Source organism: Schistocerca serialis, chromosome 4 (assembly GCF_023864345.2).
Source record: "Schistocerca serialis cubense isolate TAMUIC-IGC-003099 chromosome 4, iqSchSeri2.2, whole genome shotgun sequence".
Lineage (NCBI taxonomy): Eukaryota > Metazoa > Arthropoda > Insecta > Orthoptera > Acrididae > Schistocerca > Schistocerca serialis.
Genome location: NC_064641.1, coordinates 684545103 through 684569324, shown reverse-complemented (window position 1 = coordinate 684569324; position 24222 = coordinate 684545103). Strand labels below are relative to the sequence as shown.

Here is a 24222-nt window from a genome sequence, read left to right as displayed (position 1 = left end):
GTAATTAGAGATGCACCAATTTTTATTTGGAAAAAAGATTAAAAACCACATTTCATTCAATATTTCTAGATTTTGTATTGAAAAACTTTTCTGTACGAAAGAACTTTTATCTTATTCTTCTAGATCGAAAACATATTTTCACATGTCTGCAGGGTGAAGAGAAAGACCAAGATTTTATTTTGTATGTTATAAAAACATGAGACAGGTCCCAAATCTAATTGCAATTTTAAATTACTCACAAGACCTGTACTCGTTTTGATTTTAATATCTCTTTTTAAACTTACTTTTTTTTATTTTGGAGTTCAAAATTGTTTCTATGCTCCCCGTCTTACGATAATAAAAAGAGGGAGTTTAAAATTTCATGGAAATATGTGCAATTAAACAGATCTTCGACTTACTAAACAATAACAAATCCACAATCACGTGGGAGAAAGAAATGGGAAGAGGTATCGAAGATGTGAAACTCGATATGGACGCAATAAGAAACAGAACAATTTTTAAAGATGCATTTAAAAAAAGGACAGGGAAAAAATCAAGAAATGGAGGAAGGCGGCCACAAGAAGAGAAGGAACGACATTCTCGAATAGTGAAAAGAGGTGTGGGCCCAAAGGAAACTGCAATTGGAAACAAAGAAGGAGAAACAATGTTGATTTATCGCACCACCTGAAAGAATTATTCGAAATAAAAAACATATTTTATTATTATTATTATTAGAGTAGGCACCAGTGGCACAATGCAAGTGGTGGTGACGTAAAGTTAAATTGTGACGGGGAGGCGGGGGGGAGGGGGGGGGCGGGGGGAGGACTCGGGAGAGACCCTAATACTCTGTGACCCCTTTACCATAATTCGAACGCAGGACGGCGTCTGTTATACAATAGCCAGTGGCAGGATGTGTTTGATGACACTGAGCAGACGCGCTGCGGAAAGCGTGGCTGATGACGTGTAAGCTCGATTAAGGGCGGGCACGCGCCTACAGCCTAGGGTCAGTAGATAGCGGCAGGCCTTATATAGAGACGTGCCTGCCAGGAGCCGCTACCAGAAGCGCACTGCGTCCGCCGACATGGACACCCAGACAGCCTTCACTCAGCTCAACGACCTCTGCGCCGAGAGGGTAAGTTACGTGGCCCGCATTGGCACGCCACGCTCTTGGACTCGAAAACGCAAACAAACCTCCTAGCTTTCGTTTTCGAAACACTCTCACGTATTTCAACTGAGGCAAGTGCTCTACCGTCTGAGCTACCTAAGCACGACTCACATGGAAGAGCACTTGCCCGCGAAAGGTAAAGGTCACAAATTCGAGTCTCGGTCCGGCACACATTTTTAATCTTCCAGGAAGTTTCATATCAGCGCACACTTCGCTGCAGAGTGAAAATTTCATTTTAGGACGGTTGTTGTTTATAAAGACAGAAGACCCGTCAGGCTGTTCGCAGACGATGAAGTTGTTTATAAGAAGGTAGCAACGCCAGAAGTCTTAACGAACTGCAAGAAGACTTGCAGAGGATTAATGATTTGTGCAGGGAATGGCGGATGAAACATAAAAAAATGTAAGGCATTCAGCACAAGAAGGAGAACGAATCCATTACTGTACGACCACACTGCTGGCAATACATTTCTGGAAACGATAATTAGTGTACAATATCTAGGAGTACCGTAAAATGGGGTGAATAGAAAAAGTTTTGAAAAAGAAAAAATAATTGTTAATTTTAGAAAGACATAATTAATCAAACTAAACTAAACTCCGCCCGAACAGGCCATGAGGGCCCAACGGCACCGACCGGCCGCCGTGTCATCCTCAGACCACAGGCGTCATCAGATGCGGATATGTGGCCAGCACACGGCTCTCCCGGCCGTATATCAGTTTCCGAGACCGGAGCCGCTACTTCTCAGTCAAGTAGCTCCTCGGTTTGCCTCACAAGGGCTGCACCCCGCTTGCCAACAGCGCTCGGCAGACCGGATGGTCACCCATCCAAGTGCTAGCCCAGCCCGACAGCGCTTAACTTCGGTGATCTGATGGCAAATGGTGTTATCACTGCGGCAAGGCCGTTGGCATTAGCACTAAACATGAAAATCAGAATTATATTGAATAACAGAGCTTGTATCGAACTTTAACTATATAATGTTTTGGGAGCTAGCTAATGTTTTTATAACATAAAAAAATAAAAATTTAGTGTTCATATTCATCTCGCAGAGAGCGATTTTTGAAAATCTGTTTTCCAAATAGAAGTTGTTATAACCCTAATTACTTTATTGTAACATTAAATTGATGAGCTTTGTTGTTAATATATTAAGTCACGGACGTCATGTATAAAAATGATGTCTTTGACTTGACTCACTACCAGTTAATATAGCAAAAACCTTTGCCATCTAAAATTAATAACAAATGTTACATGCATACAATCTAAATGACTGCTTACTTTGTCACATACTGTAATCACAGCATAATCTCTTGAGCTAACAACAGTGCCGGATGGTTTTCCATTTCCGTCAAATTTTTCGTCTTCTTCCGTAGAAAGACAATATTACTGTTTCTATTCATCTCGCAAATTCCGGAAACACAACCCTAACTTTCCGAAACATATGACAAATTACGGTATATTTTAAAACTGAATTTTTCGTTAATGAAACGGGACTTCAACTTTGCTTACCACGTACTTAAAACAACGTAATTTAGATTCGAAGTAAGCAAATACAGAGCCACATATGATATTTGTCATAGAGTGAACAGCCATCAATTGGCAGTGTCACCAACTTAGAAATTCATGCTTTCCCTGCTAGACTGGTTCGCTACCAGCCTAAACAAACAAACCCTTAAATGACATTCCCACTTGTCTTCCGCCGCGATAGCACTTAATTATTTTGGAAGTGTCCTTTCTGTTCACTCCATTGCTCCTATTCAGTTCATTTTACGGTAATCGTTCAGAGCGATCTAAAGAAGAATGATAGCGTAAAACAAATTGTAGGAAAAGCTGATTCCGGGCTGAGAGTCATTGGAAGAATTTGAAGGAAATTAGGGCCTAATTGTTCCACGAAAGAAGGGGCTGACAATGAGCGATTCTTCACTGTTACCGATCAGTCTGTGACTTTTACCAGATTCGATTGTGAAGAACATAGAGAAGATCCAACGAAAATCGGTGGTTTTCATTACGGGATTGCTTACTTGGCGCGAGTGAGTTATGGAGATGCTCAATAAATTCATTTGTCAGACGCTGCAAGAGAGGCGCTGTGCATCACGGAGAGCTCTACTAATGAAATTTCGAGAGGCGAACAACATAATGTTTCCTCCCACGTACGTATCGTGAATTGACCACAAACTTCAGTGAAATTAGTGTTGATACGGAGTTTTACCGACATTCTTCGCGAATGGAACAGGGAAAGGGGGATCAGATAGTTGTCCCGGAATAACCCTCCACCTCACACTGTAAGGTGGCTTGCAGAATACAGATTTATATACAGATGTTAGACGTTTGCCATTCCCAGGCAACGCCATTACCATCTGAGCAATCCGAGCACGTCTCGCGTCCTGTTCTCCAAACTCAGCGCGTTGACCGCGACGGAATAAATCCGGACTGGCGCTTAGGTTTGAAGTCCGGAAAAATCACCACTACAGCGTATACATCTAATGCAGAGCCAATGTCCCTGTATGGAATTTTTCTTCTCAGACATGAGTACAGCAGACAATAGTTTCAATATTTACGTTTACCAGCCAATATCCTGCTGGAAGAGTGTAAGTAGGTTGTTTAGGTTTTTATATTGGTAACGCCATGTAGCGCTCTGTATGAAAATCACTGGCTGCGCTGTGTGCAGTCAGTGGCTGGTTGGCATTGTTGTAATACTCGCCATTGTAGTGTTGGGCAGCTGGATGTTAACAGCGCGTAGCGTTGCGCAGTTGGAGGTGAGCCGCCAGCAGTGGTGGATGTGGGGAGAGAAATGGCGGAGTTTGGAAATTTATAAGACTGGATGTCATGAACTGCTATGTATATTATGATTTTTCAACACTATTAAGGTAAATACATTGTTTGTTCTCTATTAAAATCTTTCATTTGCTAACTATGCCTACCAGTAGTTAGTGCCTTCCGTAGTTTGAATCTTTTATTTAGCTGGCAGTGGTGGCGCTCGATGTATTGCAGTAGTTCGAGTAACCAAGATTTTTGTGAGGTAAGTGATTTGTGAAACGTATAGGTTAATGTTAGTCAGGGCCATTCTTTTGTAGGGATTTTTGAAAGTCAGATTGGGTTGCGCTAAAAAATATTGTGTGTCAGTTTAAGCACAGTCATTGATAATTGTTCAAAGGGGACGTTTTATAAGAGGTACATTATTGCGTTCTGGAACCAGACAAGCAGATACTTACAGGGAAATTGCAATTCAACGTGGAACCCAAATCCAAGTGCGACTGCACATTTTTGCGCGCAAAAGCGTTATCAGCGATGAAAGTCGCAGAGAATGACAGATATGTAAAATTGTCAGGATGTTATTGTTATGAAGACGAACATACCATTAACCTTGGCCTAACCATTACTACTGGACAACGACTCATCATTCATTGGCACAGCCAAACGTACGAGGGCTGCCTTTTTAGCTTTTACAAAAGCAATGAAATAAAAACATTTTACTGTTACTGTTACAAATCTGTTTATTGTTTCCACAGATACTCTCTCGTAAAATCTGTACATTTTTCCATTGTGATGTTCGTATATCAAAAGCATTGTGTTGGAAGGTATCAACAACTTCTTGAGGAGTTGAAAACTGCTGTCCACGCATATTTGTTTGGCATAAGGGGAAGAAATTGTTATGTGATAAATCTAAATACTGGCAACGAGACACTTTTCGACGTGTTTTTTTTCTTTTTTTTTCAACAACTGAGGTTCTTAAATATGAGAAAATTTCGTTAAATAATACAGTTCCCATACTCAGTAAGCGGTTGGTAACAAACTGGCAAGAAGAATTGTTAAGAAGCTCTCAAATCAAAGGTATCCATGATGCGTTAATTCGTCCAACAATTCCAGCAGTGCCATGGTTTCATAGGACAGGCGTCAAGAAGTTTCAAACAGCTATTACAAGACTGAAGTCAATCACTGGAAAAACAAACATCGTCTTCATATAATCAACATCGGTGCCATACCGTTTCCGTTGTGTAGCGAGACAGATGATCCGAATCACATTATTTTTTACAATGTGTGAGGAACAGGAGCGCTAAAAAAGACTGAAAAGTAAATTTAAAGAATTTGGTCATCGTTTTCCAAGTAGTCGTCAAACCTTGTTAGCATCCACCTACATACCAACGTACAGACTGTTATACAAGTTTTCAGTGCGAACAACTCACCATTGGAAACTGAGATACCGAGCTAAAATAAGTTATATACTACGTACAACATTTGTAACATATTTAGTAGGATAACCAAATTCTTGTTTTCTGTAGTTTTAGGCAGGGTGATACTCTGTTTTAACGTAGACAGCTGGAATGAACCCATGTTATAACATAAAAGAAGCATTTATCATGTTAACTGATTCTTCCGACGCTTCTTGGTAAAAAATCTTCGTAATTATAAACTAAAAGCACGAAACTGGAGAAGTCCTACAGAATTAATTTATTTTCCATATGTAACACCTCCTCAAGTTATTCTTCAATACTTTTATCTTCAATTTGTTTTATTGTGATTGGTAATTCAATTCAAATCGAAAGACTATTAAATGTTTTAGCTCGAGTACATCTACTTTTCTATCGAGTATCGTTCTTTGAAAGTGTTGTCCTCTTCCTCTTCTACCTCATCGTCGCACACGCGTGCAAGCGCACCTACAAACACAGCCACACACATACACACACACACACACACACACACACACACACACACACATCGTAAATAAGTGCGCGAACGCAAGAACAGAATATTGCTTTTTCCGATGTTTGAGGCTAATGGTTTTGTGGTTTGTTCCCTTTATATTTATTTACTGTTTAACATTTTGAATTACATTACCACGACACTGTTTGCACCTCACTCTCCATATGTGTAATATATTTTGTGATGTTGTTCGCCAGTATTATATCCTCTCTGAAGACGGTAGATAGTTAAAGAATTTATCACTTCATACTGCACCTGTTGGACAGACTATTTATTGTAGTCTATGTCATATTTATTACCTTATACACTCTGACCTTAAACATTGTATGTGAAAATTAGGACTCCGATAAAATTATGTAACCTGGCTCCTGAATGTCCATTGTAATATTGCATAATTTTGAAGTCACAAAAACAAAAGAATAACAAAACCAATAACAAGGTAGATGTTTGGACAAATTTCGAAAGCCAATAAAAAATGTAAAAGGATTATAAAAACTAATCTATTAAGGGTCGAATTCAATTTCTTTTCTATATCGCATATTTTTCCACCACGGTTAAGAGCTATTTTCTCGCTGAACTTGTCAGGTTTCATTTAACGGACTGTCACTTCACAAACTATATTTGCTCGTGCTACAGTTCGCAGAGAAATATTAAGTTATGGACTTTGATGGGCTGTGATGATCAACATGTTCCGTTTGCTAATGATACTGCAGTGACAACGCTTTTCGTCTTTTACAGAACGGTGGGCAGGTACTGTTCGCAACTGATGACTGGTTTGCTGTGGCCGAGAACCTCATAAAGGTGAGTGGACTGGCAAGTCATGTTTTATTAAAGCATTCCGCAGGAAGAGTAGGAATTCCACGAATCGTCTTGGTACTATACACATGTAGGTTATCAGCAGTAGCACTGAGAAGCGCAGTAGGAAACGAAATGAAACTTCATGGGTTAACGCTGCGGGATGACTCTGAAAGTTGGAGGAAGCCCGTTACTCGTTCTCGGATGGCAGGCACAGATCAGAAGAGGTCATCACGTGCTTGGTGCATAGATCAGCCATCCTCCACGTGGTGAACAGAACCTTGACGACGAGTATTCACATTCTCATGCAGTCTAACATCGCACCCCAGTCACATGCGAATGTCCTACAAATCTGGATATTGCACAATTACAGCAGTCAGCCAAATGGTGGCCCACAATGAAGCTCCTTTCAAAATCTGTCAGGTACTGATAACGCTGCCTCGCACCAGTACCTGGCGTCTCTGTGCCCTTCATAGTCAAAAAAACATCTAAACTGTTGGTTGGTTGATTTGAGGTAGGGGACCAAACAGCGAGGTCATCGGTCCCATCGGATGAGGGAGGGAAATCGGCCGTGCCCTTTCAGAGGAACCATCCCGGCACTTGCCTGAAGCGATTTAGAGAAATCACGGAAAACCTAAATCAGGATGGCCGGACGCGGGTTTGAACCGTCGTCCTCCCAAATGCGAGTCCAGTGTCTGACGTTGTTCACGACCCTTATACTTGTATACCCTCGCAGATTTGGTGGCAACACTAAAGGTGAACAACACTACCGCATCTGCTGGCCGCTCTGTCAGAGACTGGTAACTGTAATCATTTACACAACCGCCGCTGATGGCGTGTTCGTGTACGAAGTTACATTGACATCCGACGTTGTTTTCTGGTTTCTTCAGTGGTTTTTTTTTTCACGCAGCTAGCAGTATCATTATTTAGCTAACATCACAGCAGCCAATGCTGCTAAAGCAGACCTGCGCTCCGGCGCTCTATTCAAAGGTAGCCTGTTCGAATACAGATGATGAAAAAATTTTCGTCATCAGTCTTTAACAGCAAAAGCAGAAGAGGTGGTCTGGTCACCAGATTTTGCGCCATGTCGTGAATTCCGAACCTGACCGCACTGTTTCAATGAGTGCGGGCACGTGACACTGTTGATGGCTACGTTCTCACTCTTTTCTCGTCATCATACAACATAAACATGTCATCACACTATCCATACATTCATTGCAGTCACTTACACGGAAGAGATGCACTTAAGATACAACTCTCTTACACCGCTAGTAAGGAAGCTCTCTTGCTCATAGAAACCTCCTCTTGAGGTCTTGTAGCCACGAGACTCTATTTTCTACACTTTTGAAGAGTGCTCCGATACCGTTGGTAAATCATGTATGTACGTCAAGGACAGTACTGGGTCAAACATTAAACTCTGTGGGATACTTTATTTATTGTTTTCCCTTCCATATTTACACTGAGGAGTCAAAGAAACTGGTGCACCTGCCTGACATCGTGTAGGACCCCCGCGAGCAGGCAGAAGTGCCGCAATACGGCGGGGCATAGACTCGACTAATGTCTGAAGCAGTGCTGGAGGGAACTGACACCATGAATCCTGTAAACTGTTCATAAATCCGTAAGAGTAAGAGAGGGTGTAGATCTCTTCTGAACAGCACGTTGCAAGGCATCTCAAATATGCTCAATAATGTTCTTGTCTGGGGAGTCTGATGTCCAGAGGAAGTGTTTAAACTCAGAAGAATATTCCTGGCGCCACTCTGTAGCAATTCTGGACGTGTGGGTTGTTGCATTGTCCTGCTGGAATTGCTCAAGTCCGTAAGAATGCACAGTGGACATGAATGGATGCAGGTGACCAACAGGATACTTACGTACGTGTCACCTAGACGTATTAGGGGTCCCATCTCACCCCATCTGCACACGCCCCGCACCATTGCAGAGCCTCCATCAGCTTGAAGTCCCCTGCTGACATCCAGGGCCCGTGGAATCATGAGGTTGTCTCCATACAGGTACACGTCCATCCGCTCGGTACAATTTGAAACGAGACTCGTCCGACCAGGTAACATGTTTCCAGTCATCAACAGTCCAATGTCGGTGTTGACAGGCCCAGGCGAGGAGTAAAGCTTTGTGTCATACAGTCATGAAGGGTACACGAGTGGGCCTTCGGAACCGAAACCCCATACCCTTGATGTTTCGTTGAATGGTTCACACGCTGACACTTGTTGATGGCCCAGCACTGAAATCTGCAACAATTTGCGGAAGGATTGCACTTATGTCACTTTGCAGGGTCTTTTTCCGGCCGCAGCGATGTCGGAGGTTTGATGTTTTACCGGATTCCTGATATTCACGATACACTCTTGAAATGGTCCCACTGGAAAATCCCCACTTCATCGCGATTCAGAGTTGATGTATCCCATCGCTCGTGCCCAACTATAACCCCACGTTCAAACTCAATTAAATCTTGATAAGCCGGCATTTTAGCAGCAATAACCGATGTAACAACTGCGCCAGACACTTGTTGTCTTATATAGGCGTTACCGACTGCAGCGCCGTATTCTGCCTGTTTACGTATTCCTGTATTTGAATACACATGCCTGTATCAGTTTCTTTGGCCCTTCAATGTAGTATTATTCCTGTGGTCTGAAGTATGTGTTCACAACACTACCTGTTTGCGACAGCTAGATTTTTCCTAAGGAAGGCAGAACGTATTCGTAACACGGAAGTGACTGGAGACATTGTTGATTTCAGGAGGACCCTCCAGAGTGGCGGGAGGGCGAGTTCACCGAGTGTGGCAAGTGGATGGACGGCTGGGAGACGAGGCGCCGACGCACCCCCGGTCACGACTGGGCCATCCTCAGGCTCGGTACGTAGGCCAGCAGAAGCGAAGGGCTTGCTTGACAAATCGTACTTCTCTGTTAGCAACGATATTTTCTCGGCCATCTAGGTGGACCTGAAGTTATATTTTGCGCGATTACCGCGGCGAAATGCAAATAGTACATGTCTTTTCCGCGCTGCATCATCGCTTAAAACACTGAGAATTCAGTGTTGAAGACTTGCTCAAGTTGGCCATTCTCTTGGTGCAGGTGTTCCTGGAGTCCTGAGAGGCGTCACCGTGGACACGGCGTACTTCACAGGAAATTTCGCGCCGCGCTTCTCTCTGCAGGCTGCCAACCTGTCGCGCAAAGGTAAGCGAAACATTCCACGGAGCTACTCACGAGGAGAGCACTACAAGTGGCACAGACTGATTTCCCAGAAACATCTTCCAGTGGAAGAGGAGTCAAAATAAACGTGTCCTGTCTCATCCATAGATACCCGATCATTTCTTAGAAAACGGAGGTCACAGTTTTAGGCGTACTTCAGATGCATTTTAGCGCGCGATATTCTCAGCTAGCACAATGGCTAGTGTTGAGACTTCTTAATTTTGGGTCCAGTTTCTGTTTTTATTCATTTTATTTTATTTGTATCTATTTTTTTGTTTTATGTACCCATGTCCGGAGAAAGTTACCACAAGAATGTTTCTTATCAAGAAGGGGGATACAAGGGCGTTATCTTAGTAATAAATTTACAGCTAGATTTCACATCGTAGAAACATTCGAAACATAGAAATTCCGAATGCCACGAACATTGCGTGAAGGAGGGTTTGCACAGTGAAATTTCTTCGTATGAATCTTTCACGGTAAAGAAACATTGTCCATATTGCTAAAGATTTCACGTGTTGGCAATAGTGACCGAGCGGTCCTAGGCGCTTCAGTCTAGAACCGCGCGACCGCTACGGTCGCAGGTTCGAATCCTGCTCGGGAATGGATGTGTGTGATGTCCTTAGGTTAGTTAGGTTTAAGTAGTTCTAAGTTCTGGGGGACTGATGACCTCAGATGTTAAGTCCCATAGTGCTCAGAGCCATTCGAACCATTTTGTTGGCAATAATTTCGCACCAGTCCGAGCATAACGGAACATATTACAAGAAACTGGCGCTTGCAAGTAATTATGGATGAAGATAGGCTACAGGAATTCCACCGAAAACAATTTCAAGTGACTTTATCATTCATTCTTTTTTTTTTTTAATTCATTCACCAGACACAATTCGTAGACGAACAAGGACAACGTTATTTCAGTATACATTGGGAAACATTCGTGTAGTTTTCTTTTACGGACATGGGTAGGTAAGAGGAAAACAAAAATAAAAATGATCATCATGTTTCGAACACGCGGCGCAAAAGCGTGAGGCCGCGGCGCTAGTCGCTGTGCCACGCTTTAGCTGAACTTTTTTCTCTCTCAAAGGCACATAAAGAGAACTTGTACCGTCGTTTTCTCAGAAACAGGCGAGTGCCTACGAATAAATTGAGATAAATGTTCGCTTATTTTTACTCCTCTTCCACTGAGCGAAGTTTCTGGGAAATCGGTTCAAAAAAAATGGTTCAAGTGGCTCTGAGCACTATGGGACTTAACAGCTGTGGTCATCAGTCCCGTAGAACTTAGAACTACTTAAACCTAACTAGCCTAAGGACATCACACACATCCATGCCCGAGGCAGGATTCGAACCTGCGACCGTAGCAGTCGCGCGGTTCCGGACTGCGCGCCTAGAACCGCGAGACCACCGCGGCCGGCGGGAAATTGGGCTGTGGTATTTCACGTGTTCCGCTTCTCAGCATATCAATATATGGCCAATGCGAAACGGCTGCAGCGACAGGAACATCAAACACTGCATAAAAACTCGTCACTTTGCAACAGCCATCAAAACTACGGGTCTTATTTGCTTTGGAATATCTGTAGACCCTCTACTCTTTTAACAAGTCCACTGCTGAACCTTTCCACAACCTTCTCAACTCCGACTGGTGCTCCAGTTGCAATCGTGTCTCTGTCCTCATCTTCATTACTTCGTGCCACAATGTGAATAACAAGTATTGTACGAATGTGTTGGAACACTTTCTTCTCAGAATTCCACTAATCCAACTGGATCTATGCCACAATCGTTATTCCATCTTCCTGTCTGAGAAATCATCACTTCTCAATCCAAGAAGACATGACGACATTGGAACTCTCTACCTGTTTACAAGATTTGTATCCACTAGTTTATAAATCATCTCCACAAAAGCGAATTCATGTATGTAACACTCAAAGTTCATCACAACTGTAGAGATATTCTGAAGGGATTAAATGACCAACTGTGCAACATTACATAGAAAACTTTTCTTAAGCCAAACATGTTTTGGAAATACGAACAGCGACTAGGGAGGGTGCTCTACGATTTCCATTTCTATAACCTACACAGGGGACTTATTACGTAAAGTTTTACTCGGGAACATATGTCTGGAAACCGTTCGTTTTCATGTTACATGTTACAAGGCAACATGTTACCACGCGTGCGAATCCCTCCAAAACTGACAAAATAAAGTGAAATAAAGTTCTATCGGACCCCGTAACCTTCTAACCATTCACTGGCATTCTTTTTGTGACTTTAAGCGTTATTTATTGTATCTCCAATATTCTCAACGAAGTCAGGTCTGAAGCTGTGAGTTACGGATAACAGAGGTTTTCTATTTAGATTCTTGAAAAGGAACAGTCTTAGCAAGATTAAGTTTTGGGATTGATTAAACTTTTTTAATATTTTCTTCTTGATATGTTCGGGCAATGTTGTGTGTTTAATTTAACAAACCCATGCTCTCTTTCTCCTTCTCTGTGTGTGTGTTTTTTTTTAATATTCTCTCTCTCTCTCTCTCTCTCTCTCTCTCTCTCTCCCTCTCTCTCTCCATCCCTCCCCCTCTCCCTCCCTCCATCCCTACCTCCCTCCCTCCCTACCTACCTACCTCTCCTCACTCTCTCTCTGCCTCTCTCCCCCTTTTCCCTTTCTCTCTCTCTCTCTTTTCGTCTTTTTTGCGCTCTCATTTCAAAAGATGTTATAGAACACAACTACAAGGATATCATCTGTTCCTATTTCAGATGAGGCTTGCATCCCCAACAGAGATTCTCATATCGGGAATGCTGCGACACCAGAGATGATGAAAGAAATACAGCAGCTCGACTCGCAGGTGAGTTCTGTTTTTTTTTTTTTTTTTAAAATTACGAAAATCACCAACTGGCTCGTAGAGTAACAGTGTTTTGTGAATCTCTATTTCGCCATTTTCTATGAGAGAAGCTCAATTGTCACGTGAACTAGCCACATAATAGCTGTGCAGAGAACTTCATGATGCCGATAAACAGACTAAAACAGAGGTTTCTTTGTCACATGTTGCAGTCATGACAATTCCACTTTTCTGTGTAAACATTCAAATTCAGCACTATGACAGGCTGCTATGTTGTAAAATTTCCTTATGTTTCGCGAGATAAATAAAATCGTTTGAAAATAAAAGTAAAGTACAAGTAAATAAACAAAAAGCAGATTCAGTAAATTTGAGCTCTAGGGGTTAGCAGGTTGTCTGTCGTGATTTATAATAAAGAAGAAGTGATAAAGGAGTAACACTCCTTTTTTATTAAAAACAGTCTTTCGTTCAGTTTGCCTGGCTGAGAGCGCCGGGTAAGGAGCCTTTACCAGGGATATGGTGAGGACATCAGCGACAACGAAGGCGGAGAAGACGAAATGCGTCTCTGGTTACACTGGGTTCAACAGTGTCCGTTGCTCTAAATCTATTTACACATCGTTGATTGTTTAGCGTAATCTACAGATGCTCGATTTCTGTGACTGCTGAAGTGACCTACGTGAAATGTAAATGCTTTAATTAATTGTAACAGCTAGAACACTGTTAAAACTCTCAGTGAAAACCGATTCTCTAAATTTTCTGCATAACTTTTCGAGGAATAATAGGCGTTTTACTTCAAGCGGGACGTAAGCATTTCTGTTTCTTTTTAGAAGCCCTATACCTTTTCTCACAAATCAAGCTAACTTGCTGTGGTACTTAAAATTCCCTTCTTATTATTTGCCAGGTGTTTCTAATAGTCAGCCTAATATGCAGGCGTTTTGTTAGAGAACTTACACCAACACAAAATGTGGTTTCCCAGTATCCACAGTTATATATTCTGTGAGTACTTTTAAATGCTTCGCGAAGGATAGGGCCTACTCTTTATTTTGCCATATATTAGTTTTCTGTCCGTTCCGTTCGCGGATGCAACATGGTAAGAATAACTGCCTTTACGCCATTGTGTTAACTGCTATTTGTTTTAGTTTGCCTTACCTTTATGGGAAACATATATATGAAGTTTCTGACCTCTAAAATGGTAATTGTTGTTTCTTACGCAGGTTCACGCGAACTATAACGTACAAGTGTTTTGTATTCAATCTCTTTTGCAGACAAACTGCAGTTTTTAAGTGTCCTACCATTAAATCGAAGATTGCCGTTAGCTTCATCTACAAATGAGTCTCAGTCCTTAATCCACAGATACGTTGTTACACCCAACTATTTGCATGATAGGACTAACTCTAGTTGTGACTCATTAATACTATAGGTAAATTATACCACGATTTTACTTTTCATGAACTGCACAACTTCCCATTTCTTTGCATTAATGATTAGTTGTCAGTATTTGCAGCAAAACGATATTCTACAAAGAGCTAACTGATTATTATTACGATTTTTACCGTATAGAATTTCCGCATAATTTGCTAAAGGCCTGACATCCAACTAATATTATGAGCTAAGTATTTAATATATAACATTAACAGGAATGATCATATCACACTCCTCAGGACACGCCACATGTTACTTCAGTATCAGCATTCAAGACGACAGGAAAATTTCGATCCAGTTACAGACCTGGCTAGTTATCCCAAAGGAACAACTTTTCTTTAGAAGGCGTTTATGTACTAAAAAACTTTTGCAAAGCCTAGAAACACTGAATCAGTCTGGTTTCCTTTATCCATGTAACTAAGGATACGAAAAAATTATATTTCAGTACCGCCAAAGGCTTCTGATAATAAATTTCTTTATTAAATACTGATTTCGGTCGTTTGATGATCTACAGGTATGATATAAGTAGATATATACAACAGTCAACATGACAAAGCTCTTATTCTGACACCAAATAAAGTAAAAGCCATCCTGCGTTACATGCTGTCAGAAGAAAAATACATCAAACGCTCAATAGTATGATATTACTTTATCTGCCGACACCATAAGAACGTTGCTACCTATGCTGTTGTAAATAACTTTTATATTCTGAAGATGAGAAGTAGACCGAAAACTACACTCCTGGAAATGGAAAAAAGAACACATTGACACCGGTGTGTCAGACCCACCATACTTGCTCCGGACACTGCGAGAGGGCTGTACAAGCAATGATCACATGCACGGCACAGCGGACACACCAGGAACCGCGGTGTTGGCCGTCGAATGGCGCTAGCTGCGCAGCATTTGTGCACCGCCACCGTCAGTGTCAGCCAGTTAGCCGTGGCATACGGAGCTCCATCGCAGTCTTTAACACTGGTAGCATGCCGCGACAGCGTGGACGTGAACCGTATGTGCAGTTGACGGACTTTGAGCGAGGGCGTATAGTGGGCATGCGGGAGGCCGGGTGGACGTACCGCCGAATTGCTCAACACGTGGGGCGTGAGGTCTCCACCGTACATCGATGTTGTCGCCAGTGGTCGGCGGAAGGTGCACGTGCCCGTCGACCTGGGACCGGACCGCAGCGACGCACGGATGCACGCCAAGACCGTAGGATCCTACGCAGTGCCGTAGGGGACCGCACCGCCACTTCCCAGCAAATTAGGGACACTGTTGCTCCTGGGGTATCGGCGAGGACCATTCGCAACCGTCTCCATGAAGCTGGGCTACGGTCCCGCACACCGTTAGGGCGTCTTCCGCTCACGTCCCAACATCGTGCAGCCCGCCTCCAGTGGTGTCGCGACAGGCGTGAATGGAGGGACGAATGGAGATGTGTCGTCTTCAGCGATGAGAGTCGCTTCTGCCTTGGTGCCAATGATGGTCGTATGCGTGTTTGGCGCCGTGCAGGTGAGCGCCACAATCAGGACTGCATACGACCGAGGCACACAGGGCCAACACCCGGCATCATGGTGTGGGGAGCGATCTCCTACACTGGCCGTACACCACTGGTGATCGTCGAGGGGACACTGATAGTGCACGGTACATCCAAACCGTCATCGAACCCATCGTTCTACCATTCCTAGACCGGCAAGGGAACTTGCTGTTCCAACAGGACAATGCACGTCCGCATGTATCCCGTGCCACCCAACGTGCTCTAGAAGGTGTAAGTCAACTACCCTGGCCAGCAAGATCTCCGGATCTGTCCCCCATTGAGCATGTTTGGGACTGGATGAAGCGTCGTCTCACGCGGTCTGCACGTCCAGCACGAACGCTGGTCCAACTGAGGCGCCAGGTGGAAATGGCATGGCAAGCCGTTCCGCAGGACTACATCCAGCATCTCTACGATCGTCTCCATGGGAGAATAGCAACCTGCATTGCTGCGAAAGGTGGATATACACTGTACTAGTGCCGACATTGTGCATGCTCTGTTGCCTGTGTCTATGTGCCTGTGGTTCTGTCAGTGTGATCATGTGATGTATCTGACCCCAGGAATGTGTCAATAAAGTTTCCCCTTCCTGGGACAATGAATTCACGGTGTTCTTATTTCAATTTCCAGGAGTGTATATTAAATAAAGAATTATTTTATCAGCAGATCTTGGCTCTTCCCAAATTGCTTTTTTCCAAATATTTACGAGCAGTTGGGCGCCACCTACAAATACTGTGAGGATATTTTATGTGAAGAGTGGGAGTTACGTTTCACATCGAACTATGTTTTTGGAACCCATCCTACTTACACCACCACGGAACCAAAGGCTGCAGCTCATTATGCTGATCATAATTCACTTTTTCTTACCGCAGCACTGGACGGAGATCGTACCAATGACAGCCCTGAGGCCGGGCTACCCAGAGACCCGCTATAACCACCTCACCATCAACAGCGACGAGACGTGGACACACGTGAGGCTCAACATGTTCCCTGACGGCGGAATCGCCCGGCTACACCTTTACGGGGAGGCCAGGCCCGACTGGAAGAGGTTCAACATCAATAAGGTACATAAAAACCGCCATTGACGTTTTGCACACCGAACAAAAATCCTAGGGGGCATTACGCTAATAACGTATAACATCACCTCTGAACTTGACAAGGGCCCAGGGCCGCTTCGAGAACATTTTTCCGCACAAGCGACTTATTATTTGGCGTCCTTCACCTCGTCGCTTTCCCTCAGTATAATTTCACCCTTGTCAGTTCCCTTAGTTTCCGCTACTAATTGTGAAACTCATTGTAAACAAAATCTTGTACTTGGACAACTCTGGAGCCCAACTCGGCTCGGGTCCCCAAGCGACAGCTTGTGTTGCTTGGACCTTAAACAGGTCATGTAAGGGCCTCATTTCGGCGAGGGGAAGATCCCATAAGTTTCTTCAAGTATGACTATTCAGTTCACTGATGATTAGAACCCAAAGAGCTACCAAACAGACGTGATGTTGATTGCTACTTTTCACCCACTGTTCCTAATACTCATACCCTATATGGGTCTTAAGATTGGGTAATTCACTATACCAGTCGATCACCATCCATTGTTCAGTGTTCTTCAAGTGTGACTGTATGGCTCCAGCCCACTGATTGCAGTTGTTGTCATCTTGAAAGTTAGTGTCCACACCATACTCTTCACGATAATGTACCAGAAATGACCACCAAGAATGTTGAAATAAACATCCTGCTTCATGTACACGAAGACCTGAATGACTACAAAAAACAAATGCAATACATCACAGAATCTCATCTGCCCTCAACAACATCTTGCACACACTGCATGTTAAAGGTCTCATTGGGCCTTGCATTATTTGATAAGAGACAAAATCGTTATCTGTCAGACTACACAGAATACTTCGTCAGATACTGTCCAGTGTCTATGTTGTTTGTCCAATTGAAGATCTGCAGCTATATGTACCACTTTGACCAGTGACCTTTTGCAATGTACTCGCTCCAAATGTACACTTAGCGCCGATCCCTTCACAATGATGAGTCAGAAATTGTTTGAAATTTACCTGCAGCTATTTCTGCCAAGTTTGAAACCTACTGTTATTGAAAAGGTGTAACACAGGTGTCTGGTTCTTGTCGGTTAGGATTTTTCTTAGACCAATTTACATGGTTGCAAGTGTTACACCACTCCTTGTAGACATGATGGACAGTCTGTGTGTGGCCATGGACATGACTAAACACAACAGCTTATTTATACCATTGTATCTTATCTCCCTACTGACCCATCTTACAACGTTGATACCAACTGATACATGCATGTCACTTCACTGGCATGACTCCATTATGATCGCAACAGTTCTACACTATCTAAACCATTCCAAAGTGCTCAATGCAGTATTTCAAATGAGGTGGCTAAAACTTTGTCTGCTGAGCTTTCAGTGTGTAATTAACACTAAGACAAAGGTATATATAGTCATCAAATTTGCTTGGCCTTCTATACAGAAGCCCCATTACTTTTCCACTCCACTTTATTATTATTTTTTCAAGCTTTTGGTGACAGGGAGTGCAGATGGTGGATTTTCAACATGCCAGTGCCTATGGCACACACACCCTGCTGCCCTCTTCCTTGACAAATCACAAGGCATTGTTCACCTCCTGAACACATGCAAAATCTTTTCCAGCTGTTTCTGCCTTGTAATGGTGATATAAAAATACTTGATTGAAAAGTTTGACTTCCTTGTGCTTGCTATGGAACTAAACATTACCATGCAGCAAAAGTATTTCCTTCAACACTCACCTTAGCCTCTTGTTTTGATGGGTTTTGTAGAACCTTTGACATTTTTGATTGGCTTGGAATCAAAAATCAATCAGAAGGATCATTTGTCCACCACAGAAGCACATTGCCACAACTTTTTTTCACCATCTGTTGCACTTTTAGTTCTTCCCATTTTAATTATTTTCCTTTTGAAATAGGAAAAATTATTATAGCCACAACAGTTAAAGATTATCTTTATGTGATGTCTATATCTTCTATTTGCTGTGAGGAGAGAACATGCCTCACAATGCTTACCCATGATAGGATTGACTTATAATAACCCTAAAATGTTTCATGCAACTAAACGAGTTTTTAGTATAAATAAATACACAAAAAGTATGTAAATATTATTACATAAATTTCAGACTTCATAAAAATCCTAAACAGAAACATTGAACCACAGTGCTGTGTTTGCTTGAGCACTTGAGTATTGTTTCACTGTAAAGGTTGGCAGCTGGTGACACAGAAATGCAGTTTGTCCCAGTTCATTTGATTTTATTTTATTTTTTCATCCAGGTATCACTTCACATTTTTATAAGGTTTGTTACCACAATACAGTTCAAGTAAACATCTCAAAATATCCAATCTCTATTGACTGAAGACTTGGTAATTGATGTATGAAGAAAATATGCACATATAATAGTAGATTGAAAAAATTGAAAAAGGATATAGTAACTAATGTTTTGGGGAGCAGGAATGTGTTAATAAGAATAATGTTCATTAAGTTCATTTCTCTTGGTTACACAAGATCCTATTTGTTCTATATTCCCACAGCAAAGAAAGTTATATAAAACTCTGACTGATAGTAGTTTACAGTAGAGATAACTTCTCCATTGCTTATTCATAACTACAAAGCCTAGCTTATGCACTTTTGGTAATAAATGTGTACTTTCTTTTGCAGCTGGTAGATCTTTTGTTGATGAAAAATGGTGGTGTTTGCCTTGGGTATTCAGATGCTCACTTTGGTCACCCAAGGAACATAATTCGCCCTGGTCCGGGTATCAACATGGGAGATGGTTGGGAAACTGCCAGGCGACTGGACCGACCTCCTGTACTAGAAGGTAAGCAAGTTTATTGAAGTGGTCCTGAAAATTATTTTCGTGGTTCAGTGATTCATTGCCATATCATGCTTCATCAATAGGGAGAATCCAGGAAATACAGACTGAGTCAAAACATTAACAGCGGCTGTTATGATATGAAGAAAGGGATTTATTTGTCAGCTGCTGTTATCAAACTCCATTAACAGTTAGAAGATTGCAAATTAGTGTCTTATCTACTCAGCAGAAAATTTATAATTACAAAAATGTTATATTTCTAGCTATACTATGTACCCTTTCTGCATCTACTAGAAAAAACTCTTGACCAGTCAAGTGTCAGACTTTCTTGATCTTAAACTGTTCTTTGAAATTTTCATGGTTTATTAATATCTACAAATAATTTGTATATTCTGCATCTTCGAATTTTATCCATGGTGTAGAATTATTTCTCATAGTAGTCATCATCAAGATACTGGAAAGTTCTGGGTGAATACAAAAAACTGAAGGAACAAAGATAACCACTAACAATATAGTTGAGGTGACAGCAGGCTGTGTGTGTGTGTGTGTGTGTGTGTGTGTGTGTGTGTGTGTGTGTGTGTGTGTGTTTTCTGTTTGTTGTGGCTCTGTTATCACCAAGAAATGACACTGTCCAAAAGCTTAGTGACAGTTTCTCCTGGTGTATTTGCATGTTGACAGATCAGTACCTCAACTATATGGTGGGTGGTTACCTTCAGTACTTCCATTACACAGTAATTACACTGAACAGATGAAATTATATCTCAATTGTAGCAGTTGTTTTTTGCCTCGTTGACTGATAATCGCTAATTATGATCGTGTTTCTTAAGTTCCCTATTCACGTAGTCAGTATAAATCCTATGATGTATTACTCATCAGTATCTTTAATCTACAGTCAACGGTATAGATTCCATGGCCTATTTATCAAACTATTGTTTCATGATATTTCACTTTATTGCTGCTTGATATACTGCTACTATCACTGTAAGTGTTTCTCCAAAATATTGCGCTCCTCTTGAAAGATTTGAATGTTATTGCCTTCTTACAACAGCTAATCAGCTATTATACATCAGTTGTTTGGATACACATCTTAGTGATCATTTCTAAAAATTTTCTTTTGAGAGTCTCCCTTAATCATTTACAGTTTATTATGGATATGTATTATTTTTGTGTTTCAGAGGATACTCAAGGAATACTTCAAGTACCAGGATGTGAATGGGCCATTTTTCGCATGGGCCATCCTGGAACTATTGGTGTGGTTGAAGTTGACACAGCTCACTTCAAAGGCAATTACCCAGATTCAATAAGGATAGAAGGGGTATATTTTGATCATCAAGTGGGAGATACTGTTATGTGTGATAACAACAATGTACCATGGAAGACACTCCTTCCACCTCAAAAGGTAAATACTTTACTATGCTTTTATCATTGTCTTCATGATCAACATCATTATCATCAGCCATTTGGCATTTCATGCTGTTTTTTTTAGAAAGAGCCAAACTTTTGAGATTGATAAAATAACAAATTCAGGCAGACCTTGTCATCCATTCCTGTTTTCCTGTCTATTTGAGTATTCCTTTTTTTTCTACATGTTTAATACAGGTAAAATTCATCTTATTAGAGGTACAATATTCTTACTGTTCTCAGTCCACTATAAATAACTAAGTAATTTACATACAGTTCTTCATAAATCTCACTTAGTGACAAACTTTCATATAATTTAACTAATGCCCTATGCATTCATATCCAATATCTTCTCAAATAGAATACATAACTCTTGATCAACAGACAGAAATTTAACTCATAAGTCCTACTTACCTTTTAGAAGTTAATGCTGAGAAATATACTACACTTCTTTGTCAATGACTTTAACCTTCTTACAGTTTTCTTGTAATGCCAAAATTCCTTTAATATGCTGTTGTTTATGATTCATTTACTTGATTCACTGTCTTTCACTTAATCTGAGTGCCAGCTCTTAACCATTCATGACAATCATACATCAAAAGAAAGATGGGGATGTAGAAGAATATCTCAGCTAGCTTCATGGATAGATTACTTATGTAAATAGAGTACATGCATCCATTATGCAATCCTTCACAGCTTCTCCCTTTACATTTTTTGAAATCCTGGTGTAATTTTCATGACTCATTTAACCTGAAAATCACTGCACACAAATCAGCTAACTCGCAATTCCAGCCACTACAATTTATGAATAGGTAGTTGAATTGGCCTGCACTGAGCTTAGTAAAAGTTCAAGTGAAGAACAGTCTGCACGCACTAGTATGTAACAAAATAAGAATATGGAGGAATATAGGGATGGATTTTTGGAAATATTACACAATTAAACATTTGTCTGTGTGGACAGTATGCAGCTGATGGGATGAGATCTGCTATATTCCCTAATTCCTTTACAAAAACATTTTGTGAATTTCAGGATGTGTAAATTAATTAATTTCTGCATTTTCCAATGAACTGACAACACTTCCACGTCCAAGCAAATTTTTAAAAGCAATTTCATTTTCAATCAAAATTAAGTTTTCTTTTAGTACTCATAAACAAAACATTGAGAAAAATACTACTGTTTTGATAAAACCTGTGGCAATCTGGATACAAAGTACATTCTCATTTTCATGAAGCTGGTCTGGATGTGCCTGATTTGTAACAATGACATCCAAAGAAGTTTATGTAGTATACCTCTATCATAAAAGTAAGTTTAGCAAGTATTTCCATTTGGTATGTTTTCTAAAGCAGCTGGAAACAGTTTTAATAAAGTTTGTAGAGTTAAGTGGAGCATAATTATCTGTGAGTGAATGTAATGTTGATTCTTTGTCAGATAGTACCAACTGAGGACACCTGAGTTGTCTAGCTTTGGATTACTTTCCCCAGTAAAACTCCCTACAAGAATAGAAAGCTGTAGTGAAAGAGTGATTTCTAGTACAGAGTACAGATTACATTTCTATGATTTTATTGTTTTCTTTAAGTATATCTCAACTTTTCTTATATCCTCATTCTTGATAGAATATAATAAATGACTGAATCACTACACTAGTACATTCATTTTCGTTTATATGTTACTGGTATTCTGTAGCTGTAATAACATTAGTAACATGACAAACACTTTTTTTCTTTCAGCTATTTCCACATAAACAACACTTGTTCTCAAAGGATCAACTGAGATCAAAAGGTCCGTTCACTCATGTTCGTGTCACCATAGCACCTGATGGAGGTATAAGCCGTCTTCGTCTGTGGGGCTACGTTGAGGTGTAGACCTGCAGATTAAAAAACTTCTAATTCTGAGACTGTGATACATACATCATTACATGAGGCTACACTAAATATTGAATAAGATTTCAATTACGAAAGTTTCTGTAGTTTCAACTGAGATATTCAGCTTATTTTTGTTGTTGTGATTGTTCATCTGTCTTAAAATTAAGAAAAGGGAAGAAAACTGATAAGTCTAGTAGAACCCAAGTGAGATTACCAATCTGCTCAGATAAAACAAGAATGTTTTGGCATGCTCCAATTATAAATGAAAGAGGCTTCAGACCAGAACATGGCTCTTCTTCACATGAATTTGAACTTCAGGAAGCCTTTACTGCTTCATTGTTACTATCTAGTCATAAATTGTAAATGGCTGTGTATAAAGATTTTATATTGTAAATTATAATTTATTACATGACTTTTTTAGTGAATGGTAATATTTAAGTAATTTAAACCTTGTAAATATGGAATGTAAATAAAAATTAAATTTATTGATAAATTAATGATTTTTTATTTTTTGCATATGGTATGCTTTTCCTTTCTCACTTAGTCAAACGTCTTTAAGTCACTATGGATTAAAATATTGCAGTGGTGCAAATATAATGAAACAAAAGTGAAATCCAGCTGTTATTCTGTGTAAACCTCCTCATATGTGCAGAGATTCTTATGAAAGAATTAACTAAATACTGCAATATATGAAAGTGAGTAGTTGTTTCATTCAATATAGGGTAGGAAAATGAGGTTGCTTAAGTAGTTCTCTACATGCTGTAATTAGACTGATCTTGCATTAATAGTCCATAAAGTTATGGTGCATAGGGAAGCTGTAGTCTATTTCTAGATTCTTCACTCAATACTGGTTCTTGAAACTTCATAAGTAGATTTTTGCAGGATACTTCACATCCGCCTTCCAGCATCTTCCAGTTCAGGTTTTTCAGCATACTCATGATGCTCAGCCATGAGTCAAACAGATCAGTGACCATTTGCACTGCCCTTCATTGTATATCAGTATCTACTGCTAGTCCTGTTTACAATGGATCCCACATACTTAAGTAATATTCTTAGCTGGATCACACAAGTGAATTGCAACCAATCTCCTTTGTAAACTGCTTTACCTACAACTGAGCTTATGCAAACATTCCACTCTATATCCCCACAAATTGTTACACCAGGCATTTGCAGCAGTTATCTGATTCCAATTACCACTCACTGATATTATAGTCATAGGAGACTACGTTCCTTCACTATATATGAAGGAGAGAATTTTATGTATCTGCAAGCTGCCAGTCTCTGACTGACATTGTAATTTTATCAAAATATACCATGGGCCTTGCCAGTGGTGGGGTCGCTTGCTTGCCTAAGTGATACAAATAGCTGTACCATAGATGCAACCACAACAGAGGGGTATCTGCTGAGAGGCCAGATAAACATTTGGTTCCTGAAGAGGGGCAGCAGCCTTTTCAGTAGTTGCAGGGGCAACAGTCTGGATTATTGACAGATCTGGCCTTGTAA

The 24222-nt window shown here is 40.9% G+C and overlaps 1 protein-coding gene across 1 annotated transcript; it reads left to right on the top strand.

Moving 5' to 3' along the window:
* The first annotated feature begins 1027 nt into the window (after positions 1–1027).
* On the top strand, positions 1028–23216 carry LOC126473175 (allantoicase-like). The gene is made up of 9 exons (XM_050100063.1): positions 1028–1111; positions 6576–6638; positions 9378–9492; positions 9713–9814; positions 12568–12656; positions 16464–16655; positions 19302–19461; positions 20631–20854; positions 22585–23216. The coding sequence occupies exons 1-9, from the start codon at positions 1061–1063 to the stop codon at positions 22717–22719; spliced, it is 1131 nt and encodes a 376-aa protein (XP_049956020.1). The 5' UTR covers positions 1028–1060; the 3' UTR covers positions 22720–23216.
* Positions 23217–24222: the final 1006 nt, after the last annotated feature.